Source organism: Phalacrocorax aristotelis, chromosome 1, assembly GCF_949628215.1.
Source record: "Phalacrocorax aristotelis chromosome 1, bGulAri2.1, whole genome shotgun sequence".
Lineage (NCBI taxonomy): Eukaryota > Metazoa > Chordata > Aves > Suliformes > Phalacrocoracidae > Phalacrocorax > Phalacrocorax aristotelis.
This window is the reverse complement of record NC_134276.1, coordinates 184832330-184850269: the sequence shown is the minus strand read 5'-3', so window position 1 is coordinate 184850269 and position 17940 is coordinate 184832330. Positions and strand designations below refer to the sequence as shown.

The following is a 17940-nucleotide window of genomic DNA, read 5'->3' as shown; positions in this document are numbered from 1 at the left end:
CTGCCCCTTTCTGCCCAAAGACCCCTAAGCGCCTTCCCCCCTTTTCCGACAGCTCCAGCACCCAGCAGGTGACAGCGGCGAAAGGACTGAGGAAACACGCTGGCCCTAGCCCTGAACCCCCTAGAGCTCACCTTGCCTCAAGTCCAGCGCCCCCGGGCCGGAGCAGCGCAAGGCTGGGAGCCACGGGACGAGCTCGGAGCGGCAGCCGAGGCTCCGGGGCTCCGCCGCCGCCCCCCGCCCGCCGCCCCTCGCCGCCGCCGCCGCCCCCCGCCGCCCCCCGCCGCCGCCCCGCCTCCGGGACAGGGAGGGCTCGGGGCGGCCTCACCTCCCCGGCGGCGGGAGAGCGGGCGCGGGGGGCCGCAACTTCGGGAAGATGAATGCGGAGAATCAAGATGTGCTGCTGGATCTGGAGGGGGAGGAGGAGGAGGAGGAGGAAGAGGAGGAGGGAGATGATGATGATGATGGTGATGGGGAGACCGGTGAGTAGGGGGCTGGCGCGGGGAGGGTTGTGTGTGCCCCCCACCCGGGACAGCGGGGGAGGCGCCGCGGCGGGGGGCGAGCGTGGGGGCTGCAGCCGGGAGAAGGTGCTGGCGGGGCCGGTGTCGGGGCGGGACGGACGGGACGGACGGACACCTGCTGGCGCCGCGCCCCGGGCACGGTTGTCGCAGGGCCGGGGGGGGGGGCTGGCAGGCAGGGTGCTGGCACCGCGGCTCACCTCCTTCTGCTACAACTTCTGATGCTTTTCCCGTGGAAAATAGGGGGTCTGGGCTGGCGGTTCGTGCCAAGTGGGGCTTCCTCGTGAAGCGGCGTTGCTGGGCTCCTGCTTTCGTAGCATCAGCACAGGCCAGTTTTGCAGAGAAGCGCCAAAAACTTTACCTGTTCCTTTCCCTCTCCTGGGAGGGAAACGCGGGAGGTGGCACAGAAGCTGCGCTTTGCACTAAGTGCGACGCCGGAGACCTTTGGTGTCGCAGTGATCCCCCAGCCCAGGCACAGCCGGTGCCAGGGTGCCTTCCTCCCTTGGAAAATGCAAAGAATGCCATCGCCTCCGCACCCCCCCGGGCACGCTGCATCCCCCAGGGCTGAGCCTTACGGCTGGCATCAGCTGCTCGCTCTCCTCTGCTGCCAGACTTGCGTGCCTTCACTTGACAGCTAAGGAAAGGAGAGGGAAAATTACCCCACCCCCAAAAAAAAAAAAAAAAAAAGTAAGGGAGAAAATTGGCAAAGCATAGAAAGATACTAATTTTGCTGGAAGGAAGAAATGCATATTCTGTCTGCCAGAAATGCAGCCAGTAAAATGACCAGCGAGTTTTAAATTCGAAGACAGTGTATGCAGCCCAGGACGATAACATTTTTATTTACCATGGGAATGAATTCTATTAAAGTAATTCCAGAAAACAGCCCAAAAGGGGTTGGTTCTCAGCTGGTTGAGACTGAAGGGGTCTATTCATTTCACCAGAGACCCAGATTTACTTCAGTTCACAAGCTGTTTTCAGCTGCAGTACCCAAGATATTCTGAAGTCTTTTATTTCTACTTAACTCATTAAAATGGATCTAACAAACAAGAAATGCAGGCTAATGTCAATTAGACAAGCAAGTAGAAGATAGATTTGTACATATAAAGTTTACCAAATAAAAAGGGTTCCTGCTCATTATCGTTCAAAAGGTTGTGAATGTTTTTACTGAGAAGTACAGAATTTTGATTTTGTTTTTTAATATTGGGACTGAATTTCTGAATTTGTAAAAAATTCTGGCGGCATTGTCTCTCTCTGATACTCTTGTTGCCTAAATCTCATCCTTAATAATGGCCAATAAAGTTTGCCTCATTTATTCAGCTAGCTCACTCCAAAAGTGTATAAAGTTTGAGCCTCACCCAATGTCTGTGGAAATCAGGGAATGTCTTTCCTCCAACATTACTAGCCTTTGTTTCAGATGCTGTGGGAGTATCCCTTGCTTTACAGTAATAGTCCAAAGACAAATTCAGTTTTCCGTACAAAGTGAGGCAGAGGAATTATTTGACACCACTCCCCAAATTAAAGGGTGGATCAGCCCTGCAATGTATTAATCAACACATGCCTTTTTCTTTCCATTCTTCACCCCAGAGAACAACTACATTGTTTCCTACCCATGACTCTGTCAAATTCGGGGTTAGTTCAGCTCCCAGAGCCAGCAAATCATAAGCTGCATGTTCTGCTTGCAGGATACAGCATTTTGGAAAAAACACATGCTATGTGGCAAAATTGACTAAAAACTGAGCAGTGATGATTTCATGAGTTGTTATGGAAAGCCTGTTACGCAGTGCCCAGCTGTCACGTTTGCTATTCTGCCTTGCAAAATACAAGCGTAAGAGTCTTGAGGTTTTTACGTTAGGTATAATTACATGAGTGCTATTTTATTAGTCTGAGAAACTTGTAAATCATCCATTTACCTCCAGTTTTATTGTACCACTTGCATCTGCATTTTTTTCCCAAGAAAGCCATTTCTGCTTTAGCAAGTAAGTAGGATTTCTGAATTCATTCCAGTTCTATTCAGGGTCAATCCCAAGTGTTTATAACTCATCAGGAAAGCATTATTACGGCATATCGAAGTTGTAGTCATGGCACATAAAGGGAGCGCTCTGGCTCGTAATTGGCATGCAGTTGCTTTTGGTTATCCACGCTGATGACTAGCAAACCGCTCACATCAGAAGCAGACTTAGGCAGGAGTCCAGAGAAAGAGCTGGACTCCTGAGTCCCAATCCACAGGAAGGTACCACAAACACGCTGCTGGCCATACGTAGCTTTGAAATGGGTTGTTTCGGTCAGACTTGTGCTTAAGGAAGAAAGTCTTGTCCTAAGGTTAGGCTTTTTTGACAAGTTGAAACCCTTTTTTTTTCCCAGTGCTTAAACAAGATGGACAACTTTTTGAGTCAGACTGTTTTCAAGACGATTGTTACATTAGTGGCATCAATTTGTTTCTGAGGTATCTTGTTACCAGGCAGAAATGATGGGAAGGACATTGACCTGCGGTTGCCACAGTATTTAAAATTCTCCAAACCCATTATTTTCTGCCTAGAAACTGTCAGACAGTTCCATAAACTGTAAAGTTTTTCTTTCCCTGGTGCCAAACCTCATACCATATCTAAATTAGTTTGCTTGTGCTTTGGGATTTACAGAATATCTGAGTATGCTTTCCAGAAAAATTAACTTTTGCAGACAATGTCGAGAGACATCCACTCTGACTAACCATTCTGCATGAAATACTTTTCCCTTCAATGGGGTATGTTAGCATCTTGCTCACTCTTGTCTTGGTTTTGCTCAGATACATCTCCTAGATGTTCCTTGAGCCTTGAGTGTACAACATTTTCCCATCTTTTGACACTGCTGCAGTAATCATCAAGCCATGCTTTATGGATGACCAAGAAATGATGTACATATGTTAACCTTTTTCTTGTCACACAATGTAGATACTGTGCTGATGAGGGTTCCAGCTCTTCTTTCTGAAAAGGATTCTATGCAGTCGTTCAGCACGTTTTTAAACTACAATAAAAATGTACAACAGTGCTGACTCACTCAAGCAACATTATTTGTGGAGTTGCTGCCTAAAATAGCCAGTTTTGTGCAGCCCGCTGTACAACTGGAACCCTGTCCTAAGAAGTGACGTTGTAATCCAAATAGTGAAGAGCAGGCATAACTATTCTTCACCTCCTTACTTTTGCTCACTGTACTGTTCCCTGCTTGTTTCCTCATGGCATGTACTGAATTTTATCATATTGCCTGCCTAAAGCTTCTATTTTTTCTGACTCCATAGCTTCATTAACTTGACCTGCTTCTCCTATGACCCTACAAATATTACCAATATCATATACTGCACTCCAATATAAATGTACAGTATACCAATGGTGTTCTACAAATTACTTCAGTGTTTGCTTTCATGATGCTGTGAAATGGTCAATTTTCTATAGAAGTCTTCTAAAGGCAATGGGAAGTCTGAACAGTTAGATTTCTTGATTGAAAAATGTGGCTTTGCCCTGCAGTTTATTATCTGTAATCCCCACACTGTAGGAAATTTAAAAGTGGTCTACATGGCAGCAGGTGCAGGGACCAGATCTGATAATTGTATAACATGCAAGGCTTTGTAAGCAGATCCTTTAAAAAAATATATTTCCTGAAAGGACAATATCTTGCTTTTCAGTCTACCTACAGCAATGTGTAAGACTGTCCTGGTCCACTCTTAGCACACCTGGTTTTCTTCTCCTTTTCTCCTCTGTCTTGTAATCAGCCTAAAAATTATTGGGGCGCATTTCAAGTCACCCACTGTCCTGAAGAAGACTCTGGGATGGATATGTCTGATGAGCTGAGAATCAAGAATTTCTGCTCCCCAGTTCTGTGCTCTGTTTGCAACAATGTTCTTGTACATGTGCTTCTAGGAGACGAGGAACAGGAACAAGCAGGAATGTAGACCTGTGTCTCATTTATTCTGGTTTGCTATCGAGGCAGCGAGAGGTTCTTCATGGTGAACTGGGACTTGTACAGGTCCAGGAAATGCTGCCCTGTAATACTGCTCAAAATTTAAACTATCTTTCATGCTTGCATGTCCTTCCTCTTATATCTGTAACCCTGAAGGTTTACCTACATTTCTTCCTGTCTTCATACTTCAGTAATTTTATTTTTGACTTTCTGCCCACTTCACTTTCACCAAATCCAAGCCACGCAGGGATAACAGCCTTGTCACCGAATACGGTTGGATTTGACAGTACACTGCTGGTACCACTCACTTTTTCATTCTAATTTTATGATTTTTGTACAAAACTACTAAAAAACACATAGTGAGAGTATAAATATTTAACTACAATATAATTACTGTTTTGCAGCTATTTATAATTCATAAACTCTGGAGGAGATCAGAGTATTTCAAGAATCAGGCAGGAATTTAGGAAACTGATAAACTTCAGAAATTTATCAGATCTTTCTCTTTTTAAAGTGTTTCTACTCTAACAGAATTCTGTGTTCTCCCTTAGAAACTTCCTGTACTTTGCAAGTATTCTTCATGCCTGTATTTTAGATTAAGCTGTACTGAACATATGAGTGTGGTTTACAGATAATTCTGCACTCTGTAGGATGGACTTGTTATCTGCCATTGTATCAACATGTGCCATTTGCTCTACTTTAACAGTAATAGTTTTGTTTCTTTCCCTGGTTAAGTCATTAATTTTATGTCAGATATTTATCACAGGTGATTCTTTAAAGTTTTTCCTCTATTTACACAGTCCAAAAGTTCTTTCAAAAGGAAAAATACCCTATACATAATTATGCTCAACATCTTAGATTTTTTTTAATTGACTTTTCAAGCATTATCATTTGTAAAAAAGAAAACTTATTAAAATTGATGCATGGGAAACAACCAGGTTTGTGTTACATGGTACAGAACTCCAGCAATTCCATACTGTTACAGTTATTGAAAGTAATGCAATCAAAAACTCACAAAAAAATGTCCTAGTATCAGCTGATTTGCAGCTTAGGCAGTATAGCAAACCGCAGGTATAGAAAGCCTGAATTTCAGGAGACCAGAGACATGGAAGGGGTGATCTATGCATGCCATAGCAGATGTTGTTCAGTCTGTGCCTCATACAAATGGATCTTTCAAAAGTGGTTAAAGATGGGTTATGAATAAGATCTGTTTCTGTACACACAGTAAGTTCAACAAAGTAGTTATCATTTAAATCACCTCATCCTAGTATTTCTTGGTACCTGCCATTTCCTAGGAAGTGATGGATTGCATGCTGTGGAACTGAGGTCTAGTTTGCCACTAGACATGTGGCAAACCCCAAGGGAGAACTGATACTAACACCGATGTTGTCTGCTGTGGTAAAAAAAAAAAAGTAACAAACACAAGGGTACTCTTGTACGAGAGCCATTACCTGTCATAAATTAGTCTTTGTAATGCCTTCCAGCTTATCCTTTATAAAGAACAATGGACTTTTTTCTTTTATTGTTTTTTTGTTTGGGGTTTGTTGTTTTGGGGTCTTTTTTTAGTTTGAGATGCTACATTCTTGTACCCCCCTAAAAAAGTCAAATAAAAAAGCATTAACCTAAGTTTGGGATTAACCAGGGTAGGTCAGGAAAAAGGCTTGCTCATTTCTGTGCTTTATAAATAACGCACATATATCCTGTGCTTGACATGAGAAGATCTTTGAAAAAGCTTTTGCAGGCTTGAAGCTTCTGGAGCCGTTGCAGGTGCATGTTTAACAAGATAATGTATTTAGTGGTGTGTGAATGTCAAGGCAAGGCACTGAGGAACAGTGCCATGGGTTTGGGTTGTTCATTGTTCTTATACTCAGAAAACAAGGGTGAGGACAGAAATATGCAAGTATGCATCTCTGTATCCTAATGAATAGAAAAAATCAGCTTGCTTTTGCTGGACTGTCACTATTGCTTCTGTGCATGTCTCTGGCGTGGTCCTTTCTAACAGTCTGAAGTATTGCTCTATAGAATAGACATGCTATTAAACTGATATCTGATTGATGTTTTTAATATAAGATTAAAAAAAATAATTTCACCAAGGCATGGGACTAATATTGCTTGTGACTTTTTGAGGGGGTTTTATTCAAATCCAGGCTCCCTGTGAGTGTAGGTAGAACAGTTTTGCCACTGAAGAGTGTGTGTGTTCATCTACTGCACTGGCCGCGATGAGAGCCCACTTGGACACTGTTAACATCTTGTGTTAGGGTTCAGGTCTGATCAATCTGGAAGTTGAAGTGAAAGCCATAGGCCGTAACGTCACAAACGTGTCAATCCAGCATAAATTGGCTTGGCTACCAAAAGAAGTATTCCCCCAACAACTGCCTTACAGCTGCAGCTTAAGTCTTCGTGGCATTTTGGCCTTATTTTTCATTGCGGTGTATCAGTGGCAGCGTGGTAGGAATGCAAGGCTGTAAAGGCCACTGTACCCTTTATCTTATTACTGCCAGTGTCTTCTGTGGGAAATGGAAACTGGCATTCATGCCAATTGTCATCGAACGATAGATTTTGCTTGATAGTCAGTCTAAGAATGCAAACATCTGACTACAGAATCCTTTGTCTTCTCCACCCATCATGCTTCACTCCCACACCCCACATAGCCCTGAAGGCTTTGTGACAGGAGGAGTGTCTTGATTGCTTCTTGAGGAATTAAACAGGCATCTGAAATATATTTTTGCTTGCTTCAGTGAAATTATCTCTAACTGTTGTTCTCACCTATCCTAAACTCAAGCATTTGCTAACAACAGTAGACAGGTAGGCACAATTCCCCCCATGGACTTCAGAAGTGAGATCCTGAAGCATCGCTAGAGCTAATTAGAAAAACGTCCTCAACCTCAAGATGGCTTGATTTAATCTTTGAAGAGTACCTATTCCTCTGCAGGATTCAGAGTCACTCCCCAACCTCCTTATGTTCACATGGGGTACCTTCCCCAAGGAAGTCAAGGGCTGCACTCAGGCCCCACATTTGTATATGCATGATTTCATACACCGCTCATGCAAAGCTAACTCAGCTAACGCAGCTGGTGATTTATCAGGGATGGGCTGCTGAGTGGCAAAGTGTAGGGAATGGCAAAGATTTACACTTTCATTAGCATGAGGCCACCCAGCAGATAGTCTCCCATCGCACGATACCACTGAATGGGAGTGTAATCCCTTTTTCACATTCGTATCCCGCATCCATGTCAGAGCAGCTTCCCCTTCACCAACCTTCAGTTCCAAACCTTATCAATATAGATGGTCCGTCTCCTCTGCGGCAATTGACCTGTTGAAGGGCATAATGTTACTGAATGCAAAGTAGGCAGAGTTGAGATAGCTTCGCTAATGAAAATAGCCACATTAATACAATGTATGTGTTATGTTTGTGAAAGTGTAAGGTTCAGACTGGCATAAACCCCATTAGCAGGAAGAACCAGAAAGACCAAATGGTTTTGGAAAGAGACTACATTTAAACATCTTTAATGAATACCAGATTCAGACTGGAAAATTAACAAAAATGTATTAAAACACAAAGTGACTGAACTTTAAGCAGTGTAGTTACAAGTCTGCTGGAGCATTAACATTCTTTAATTGATTTTATGCCTCATGTGGTAGAAATTGCAGCTTAGTTTCAAAATATTGTGTAAAGGCTGAATATGATTGAACCCTTCATTTGAGTGTTTACATTAAATAATTTCCAACTAAACGACTAATCATTAATATTCTTTAGACATAACTGAAAAGCAAAGTTTTGTAGGAACTGCCACCAATAGCAGATTTTGCTTTGCTTTTATGTTTTCCTTTCCTTTCAGTTCTTTGTTGATGGATTTCCCCTGACCCCATTAATCTGGTTAGTCAGGTTCTCTGGCATTTTTTAGGTGTGCTTTATAATGGGACAGTAAATATTTGCATAGGAGACTGCTTACAGTACAGTCATCAGTATGAGCTGCTGTGCCAGTGTCGTTGTGTAGGAAACAGCCACCACCTCTGTTCTGTTCAAGTGCTGTTTGAGAGCAGTTGCTGCAGCAGTCTAAATGTCTTGACAACTTGAGTGTCCATGGTGTGTTTCTGTCCGGTGGGTAGAAACACCCTAGAAAGCTTTGGCGGATCTTTTGGTAAGGAATCTGACTTTCAGAGTGTCTACAGGAAGATCTTGGTCCACTGCTGCAGCAGAGAGCCATGACCGGTCCCTCAACCTTTACTACTTTGGGACATTACAGTCAGATGAGGAATCTTCACTGGGTAGGGAAGAGAATTTGGAATGAAGAATGGGAACAAGAAGCACTTGTGATCAGATACACTGAGTCTCCTGTGCTGTGGTGCTGCCAGGGCTAATGCGTTTTGGTCAGGAGAAGGGAATGAGATTAGTGACTTTTCTGTGGGCGAAGGATTGTGTGTTCTTTCCTTCCTTTGTGGGAGGAATATTTAACTGAGAAAATGTCATCTGGATTGCAGATCAGGGTGGAAAATATGAGAGCCGATTATAAAATGTTGTCGGTGTAGCAATCCTGCTGAAGTTGCTGGGAACTGATATTAGCAATCCAAGGACATGCTGCTGTGATCTGGCACAGTGGAGGAGTTGAAGAGCCACATCCTGCCTGTGGAGAAACTGGAGTCTGTTGCTGTCAGTGGATGGAGCCTGAGATAAGCACCAAAGACTAGAACTTAGATCAGTGAAGAGGCTCCTGTAGCACAGACCAGGGTCTTGACTGAAGGGTCTGGTAAAATAAGATGTGTCAAAGAGATGGAACGAGTAAGGAGGTGGATAGAAGTAAAGGCAAAATATCCTTTGAGACCTGGGTGCAGACTAAAAAAGAAAGTAAGTAAAAGGGAAAGAGGAAGAACTCTGACAGTGTTCATAAAGGTAAAGCTGTCCAGCGCAGCTATTCACCTATTTATCTGGTCAGGAACTCATAAGCAGTGGCTTAAGGATTCTTTCAAGGCAGTTCATCAGGAAAATAAGCTACGGCATGGAACTAAGGTAATATAACCATGGGCGCAGTGAATTGAAGTAATTAATCTGTGGCATTTTCATGCATATTTTTAATCTACAGTAAGATCACAATGTGTTCATAGGTAATTTATCCAGCAAGAATAAAAGACTATATTTATACCATTAATTATTTGCAAAAAAATTTCCACTGCTTTAGGTTTGACACTGCAGTTAGTGATAATAACATTTAACAAAACAAGACTGAGATGATGATCCAGAGGGCTCTAGCATTGCCAGAGAGTTTTATTAGTTTTTGTGCAATATTACTAAAATTATTAGTGTTCTCTTTCTATGTGTTTTTCCTTAAGTAGTCTAATGGAGTTTTTGTAGGCATTAATGAACAAGGATGAGGTCAAACAATGCACACTTTATAAGCCCTTGTGAGCAGTCCCATCGACTAGAGTGGGAATAGCATTATTTTTATAAATGCTATTCATAGTAGGGAATGCAGAACTAGTCCCTAATGGAGGAAATATCTTTATTAAATCTTTCATCATTTCCATATATACTGATTTACTCTAGGAAAAATAATTAAATTCATTTAATTATTCTGCTGTCTATAAAAGACGAGGAGGAATCTGCACAAAAGGACAGTTTAATCTATAAACTGATGGCTGTGCTTAAGACAAACAGCCCAGCAAAAACTCCTACAATATTTGGTAAGACTTAAACATGTTATGTATTATTAAAAAAAAAAAAAATTAATATGACCTGGAGAATAAATGAGTCAATGCTGAATTTTTTTTAAATTATTTTTTTTCTAACTTGTTCCTTGCTGATAATAAAGTGAGGAGAGAAGAAGCTTCAGGGGCAACGCAGTCTTGCCAAATAGAGCTCCAGGTGTGTTTTTTTTTTAAGTATATTGGTATTCACAAGAATGGTAAAGCTCTTTCTTAGGCCTCTTATGCACAGAAGAAGGTGGCTTTAGGTAGAAGTTGGTTATTAAGGTGCAGCTGTTAGAAGAAAAATCTGAAGAGACCTTCAATTGCTAAAACTGCAGAGTATTTTCTGATTAGGAAACAAAAGTATACTATTTATTTCTAAACTCTGGGTTCAACACTGGGAATGCTTACACGACCATTTGCATCTACACACACAAAGTAGCTCAAAAATGCCTGTAGGTTTTGACTTTAAACTTAATATTTTCATACTCAAAGTAATTAAAAGTATCTTTTTGGGACCCTCCTGTAAACACACTGTATAACAGCTGAGTGTAGGAAATACTTTAAAGCAAACATTCTGAGAAACGCATTACAGAAATTCAAATGTATCTCCCTGGAGACATGTAAATTTAAGAGCAATGGGTATAATTTTATAAACATATTTCAAACTTAAGATTTCTAATTAGATAACTCATTGATCCATAGGCATTGAAATCTAACCAAATAGCAATTTGCAATTACAATTTTGGTTAATCATTTCAGTTCCCATGAAAAGGCTCTACAGCTGCCTGGAGGCTTGACATTGGTGAGGAGCACCATGGGATCAGCTTGGCTGCTAAAAAAGCTGTGTTTGTAGCTTGGGGCAACCACTTCGCATGGGCTGCCCTCCTATAAAACACACTGAAGGCAAGGTATACTTGTTCCCCATGTTATTGGCCAATAGTTTTGACAGTATGCTCGGGGTTGATCTTGGCAAGTCTATCTCATGGCAAAAGCAGCTTGTCTTCTTTATATTTCCTGCCTAAGGACAGCTGATTTGGGTTAGTTGCTCTGGGATAGGAAAAAAACCCCACCTTGCATTATTTTAAGCAATGAAGAGAACACCTTCAGGTTCAAGAAGGCACTCAGGGACTGGCAGAAGTCCAGGTGCATTTGTGCAATGATGTGCTTCGGCACTGGAGCAGGTGAAAAAACAGCTTATCACACTCTTGACCAGAGGGCTAATTCTACAGTCCTCACCAAAAGGTTAGGTCACAGCCCTTCAGCAAATCAGCCTTCAGAGACAGGCATGTTTATTAGGCCAGGTTCTGGGCACGCATGTGATTTAGGCAGGAAAGGTGAAGTGCTTGCACAAAAATGATAAATAGCTTACGCTGCTTCTTGGTTTTATCCATTGTACCTCTTAAAATACCAGCAATATTATGGTTTAACAGAGCTGATTTAAGTTAGATCTCACTAACAACTCATCTGAAATTTCTCAGGGAAAGAAAACACATATAAACAATGGCATTTTATGATGTTTGGACCCAAGCAGTGTAGTGCTTCTGGTAGCTGTTACACTGCCAAAATTTCACATACACCTCTCAGCTGATGTTAGGAATCTTGATTTTTGCAGCATTAACTGCAGTTTGCTCCTATAGTCCTCACAGAACAGCATATACTTCTGAGGTAGCAGGCTGCTGCTCACCTCTGTGCACCAGTCTGTGTAGGGACGTATCACAAGCCAAAGATGACACAAACACGAGAACAATCCTTTTGAGTGAAGTGGAACTGTCAGCATCCATGAAGTTATTTAAGTGTGTAAATGTTGCACTCTCAGCCCCCAGAGACTCTATATTGCTGTTCAGAGTGGGTTTTTTTCAGTGGGTTTTTTCAGCGGTTCATCTTCCAAAGTTATTGATGGTGGAAGGATAAATATCTCTCTGAACAATGGTACTCCATTTATCAGTTGTGGCTGGTGTATCCTTGTCTTTCTTTTTTGTTTGTTTTCTCTGAGTTTAATTAAATGTTTGGGGGATAGATGTTTATCCTGCACTCTAAGATAAGACCAAATATGTCTGTCAGAGGAGTTTCTGCATCTCTCACTGCGTACAGTTCACTGAACAAGCCCGGTGACCACTCTCCTCACCAAGATGTTCCTCAGGAACACCTTGCAAACAAAACTAAGCTCTGGAGAAATCCTGTTTCATTTCAGGAAAAGTCTTGCAGTTCTTTTTCATCCCTTTCACTATTTTCTTCACCATTGTATTTTGTTACCTTTAGGGTCAGTGATTCTCTTGGCCTTTGTAGTGCTGAGTTTGACTCCATATGAGCAGGCCTGGCTCATGCAGACCTGGCTCATGTCACTCATGCCACTCAGAAGTGACATAAGGTGCTCTCAGGGTCCAGACTGCACCAGACAGCCGAAGTGCCACTGTGTAGCAAACAGGGCCAGAGGATTCATGCAGTGATTTCATGTTTCAAGGATTACTCCAATTTACAAATATTAACCTAGTCCAAAATCTGTGGTGACAGGAAAGGTGGCCATTGAAATCCAGCTGTGTGAGTTCAGCATGAACGTATCCCATCACTGCTATGTGCAGCAGGGGACGGATACAGCAAGTACCTACAGCATTTAAGGTTTTGTCTATGTAGAACGCAGGTCAAAAACATAATAAATAAGATTACAAAGTTTTTCTTTTACATGAGCAGGCAGATTTCTAACTGTGGTAGTGTAGGGAACTGAAGTCTACAGAAGTGAAAAAATGTATATTTGATATTTTAAAAATTCCTTGCAGTCTAGTCAGCGAAGTTTACTTTCAGAGATGTTGAAATATTGAATTATTCTGGGAATCAGCACTGTGCTTTTTCCCTTTGTCTCTGCAAGTGTATGAGCAGAATTTTCTACTTTTATTAACTCAACATGTTTAATCCATTTCATAATGCAAGGGAAATGAAAGTGCCATTACTTTTCTAAATGTGGGGTTTTCCATATCTGTGGACCCTCATCTGACATGTCACCTTGACGTGGGACAGTAAGAAGTCAGGCAAGGCAAATCTCAGCTAAAGGTTTTGGTCTCAAAGGTATATCCCTGCTTTTTAGAATGTATATTGCTATTAAAATCAGTAGAGATGTTTTGCATTGTTCATTCTAGGCACAAAAATATGGCTTGGAGTTCAGCTGTCCCACCTCAAATATTCCTCAAGTGTGTGATATTTTTGGTTTTCATTAAAAGCTAGGTTGTGTCTCTTGCAGAGAGCTCAGAGGTGAGGCCACCAGAGATGCTCTGCCTGGGACTCCCCCTCTCAGTCCCCTCGGTGTGGATTACAGAATGGCTGGCTCAGCTAACACTGTCATCTCCTTGCTGTCTCTTTTTGGTGTTTGCTACTCCTGAAGCCTAGAGAAAGTGGATATTGGTTTGTCTTTGTATTCTTCTGTTTCTATACATTTGCTTGCAGCGTTTGTTTCACAGCTTGTGTAGTTTTCAGTAAGTTATAAATGAGTATGTCCATATGTCAAGTTCCATATGTGAAATCCATACTTAGGATAAAGTGTAAAGAGAAAATTTTCTTGATGGATTTACTGGATCCTAATTTGTTGTCTGTTTTAAGAGATCTACTTGATATAATTCTATCAGTCTGCAATTCAGTAAAACCTTTGGAGCTGAGAAATTTTTTCACCTTCAGCCAGAAGTTGGAGTTGACACAAGAGATAGGAGGTAAAATCTGCTGGCTTGTGTTAAAGGGATCAGACTGGGTGACCTCATTGGTACCTTCTTGCCTTACAGTCTGTGAGCTAGATTCACACATTTTGAAAGGTCATTTTTCTTCCCCTCCACGCAAAAAATAGAATCTGCAGTAAAGCCACTGTGGTCTCCTTAAAAATAACCCAAAACTCAGCATAGCCAATGTCAAGGGATTATGACTAGCCTCCTAACAGCCCATCACACTTGCTTTTTCCCTACCGTTATAATGAGATGTGTAAGCAATCTTACCTAAGCTTAAATGAAAACCAACTCTGTAGAGGCTGCTTGGTTTTTTTTTAAACTGAAAACTGATTTTCTCTCTTACTTCCACAGTTTTGAAGAAATGGATTAGAATCTCAGTGGAAATGAGCTTGTAAAGAGGGGTATGGCTGGGTCTCAGCACTGGTTGTACTCTCATGAAGCTCTGTAATGTTGTATGAAATGAGCAAGCCCGATGTAACCGCCATCTGGTATGTTCATAACATTGTAAAACAGTTTAGCAGGACTTGTTAGGGACACCAAAGTAAAATGTCTTTCCTTGCTTTCCAAAGCAAAGCTTGCATCTCCTCTTTTGTGGGCTTTTTATAAGAGTTTCATGGAATTACACTGTAGTATAGGTGAGATAGGAGGAAAACAAGAGAATTTATGTTTGGCTTTTACTGTGTTATTCTTGCTCCTTGGTTTTGTTACAGCTGAACGGTATATAAAATTCAAAGGCAGTCATTTTTTCATCGCGTCATTAGTGTATAGTCCTGACTGATTTTTGGTTCCTCCTGAGATAAGCTATCAAAATACCTGTTTTCCACATTTTTATGCTACCTGCCAATCGAAAGGAGACCTGTACTTTAAAATTCACCTGCGTTCTTTCCTGACAAGTTCTTAGATTGAATTTACTCACTCTGGGATTGCTAATCTTATAGGAGGATGCCACAATTGTTAGAGAAATCTAGAAATGGCACTTTACACCACACTATCGTGCTTTGGTGGGTCTAAAGCTGCCTTCAGTGTTCCTGCTCTGAAAGACCTATTCACAGTGGTGGTGGGTGGCCGTGCTGAAATCTGAAGTGTGACATTACCCAGGGAATGACCCTTCTACATGTGTTGCTGATAAGCACAAATCTGAGGGTGACATAATATCTAGATACCTGATATATTATTAACATGTTTGCACACCAAGCACTCAAAAAGCTCTCATTATCCCATGGGCAGCACTGTTGATACTCTTCCTCAGGTATCTACAGTGTCTGCCTCAAGTGTGTAGTAATACAAAATATATCTGAGAAGATTTCTACTGTGCCACCTCATGGAGTGGAGGGGAACCAAAACTTACTGGGCCTCACTCTTACCAGTGCCAAGAAGTGTAAGCAGCAGTTGCAGGTTCAAAAGGTATAGAGAGAAATTAGTGAATTAAAAAGCCATGAGATGATCTAAAATAAAAAGATACTGCTTCTGTCTGATGTATACCATGGGAGCTTCACTGCCTCTGTGCCCTCATCTTACACTTCAGAACATGGAATGGCGTTTTTGGCCTAGAGCACCACTGGCCTCTCTTGGGGACAGGAGGCTGTGCTGGGTGGACCATTGAGATGATCCATAAGCACATTCTCATGTTCTTATGTGCCCTTGCTCTTCTTTGGCTACAGACACACTCTGTTTCTTAAAAATCCTGTGCAAAACTGGTGAACAGCCTTACAGTCAAAAGGCAAGGCAAGAACTTGGACAGAAGGCAAGCTATAGGCCAAAGACTCCATTATAACGTAAAGTTGAGGACTGGGAGCAGGCAATCTGTCCAAGGACAGAATCCAGGACCTAGCTGATGCTAAGGCCTGCCGCTGGATGACCACAGGCAAGTTGTGAGTTTCCTTCTTACAGCTGATAGACAGGACAAGCCACCAGCCAGGCTCACAAGCCAGATCACGGAACACCCATCCCAACAAGAGGGTGATTGCAGCCAAAGGTGTGGTCTGACGGCGTGGCATTACCTTGGGAAGCTTGTAGCATTACAAACTCTGCCTAAGCTCAAGCCTTGGTGTGGTAAATGTGCAATGCCTGATCTGTGCATTCATGTCACCTAGCCAGGATATTCAGCACGGCATTCTCTCTCCAAAGGAATCCAATTGCATTTTTCCTTCCTTGTCGTGTAAGAGGACTGAAATGACTGTTGAGATCTTACCTCCTTCTACTTCCAGGTTCACAAAGTACAGGGAAAAATGTTTGTGATCACTCTGGAGTTTGTTTTTATTGCCTTCATATTTTCCAGATGTGTTTGTGGGTAAGTTTCTTGAGTAAGTAGTTTTACAGGCATCTATTTATTTTTCTTTAGTTTTGTAGTGGACTTTCAATGCCAGGCAGGGAGACCACATTCTTCTTTTCTATCAGCCTGCCCACATTACCGTTACTAGAATGCTGTTTGCACACATGCATCGTTCTTTTAATTCCTCTTTTCCCAGAAAGTAATTTAGAAACCTCTGTGTCTTCAAAGCCACAGCTGTTTGTCATGAAGCTGTCAGACCTTGCCCAGCTGTAGTTAGTGGGCATGATTAATTGAACTGTCAGCAGAATCCAGAACTTTTTATTCAATGATTGCAATAAGCTAAAACACAGACAGGGTTTGGGGTTTTTCTTCTATCATGGTACAGAATTTACACTAATTACATTATTCTGAACTGACTTTTAAAACTTAATAGATTTTATATGCAAGTTGCTATGGAAAAGTGTCCATAGTTATTACGATTACTTTTTCTTACAGTGCATTTTGAAATTACTCAGCAGCAGCACAGAGTGCTCCTACACATGGGCCACTAACCAAATTGTCTGATTAGGTGAAACTGTAGACTTTAAGCAAAGTTTCCTCATGCCAAATTGCAGTAATAATTGTTCCATTGCTTCTGCTCAAGGGAATCTCTCAAAAGCTTCAGATATAATTTCATTTCTAAACTGACTGTATAATTAAGTAATACAGTATAGCTAGCAGTAATTGTTCTCCATATTTAAATGTAAATATTACCAGTTACCAACAGGAGCCATAGCATCCCTAATTGGCTGTGGCTAGTTATATATTATGTCTAAAAATGTTAACATTAAGGTTGTGAAGTCAAGCACTTAGAAGTTGGGCAATGTCAGCATTAATGTTGCCCAGGCAACTTCAATTTTTCTGCCATTTCTTTGCATGCATGTTCCAGCTTTTAATTACACGATCATACTGTTCTTTTTTTCCTCTTAAGTCCACTGCCTCATTCAGTAAACTGGTAGTAATTGCAGAATTCTTTTTATCTTCCTCAATAAGAGCATGGCTCCAAGCCTTGTTCAAGTGAAATTATCCAAGCCTTGCACAGCATACATTTTCATTCCTTTCCTCCTCTATGTTTCTGTGTGCTTTTACCACATCTGAGCACTATATCCAACAGAGATGCAAGTGTCAGGTGGCCTAACTCCCTTTTTAGGGAGAGCTGGAGTTTCAGGAATCCAGACCCCCATGAGAGGAATGCAGGCTGCTGAAGTGATAAGATGTGGGGAATATAAAACACTTCTGAATGCCTTGTGCAAAGACACGGTGCTGAACAGAGACACCCACATGCCACCGGCAGGCTTCCCTAGAACACGTCTACTGGAGGGCTACACAAAAATAATTGATTTTTGAGCACTTTTGTACAATCAGGTATTAACACCATTCTGGATTTATTGCTGATAAACTCTCTGTGTTTCATACAAAGTTGTCAAAAAAATACTCAGCAGTCACAAATGCTTTGGAACTGATTTTTTCAGCAGTAAGGGCAGTTCCCAATCTTCCTATTCCAAGTAGTCCACTTCTCCAGCTAACTTAATGACAAATCCCCAGCTCTTCTGTAAAAGTGCTGAGCTTCCCAGCTGTAACAGCCTGGGCAGTTAGCTTGAAATCTCTGCTGTGGAAATCTGGGCAACACTTTGTTCAAGCAGCTTTCTCAGCACCATGTGTATTAGGTGCTGAAGCTGGGGCTTACGCCACTTCTCCAAGGCTGAACACAAATTCTTTGACAATCAGAAAATCTTTCTTCCTTTCAGTCTTCCCGCAGTCTCTATAGCCTATCCATCTTTTGCAAAAACAAGTT

At 41.7% G+C, this 17940-nt stretch overlaps 1 protein-coding gene across 1 annotated transcript in view; it reads left to right on the top strand.

Moving 5' to 3' along the window:
- The first annotated feature begins 373 nt into the window (after positions 1-373).
- ANO6 (anoctamin 6) overlaps positions 374-17940 on the top strand; it is a 76764-nt gene continuing 59197 nt past the window's right edge. Inside the window, exon 1 of the mRNA XM_075091896.1 lies at positions 374-479. Coding sequence (XP_074947997.1) covers positions 374-479 — 106 coding nt within the window. The remainder of the gene's footprint in view (positions 480-17940) is intronic.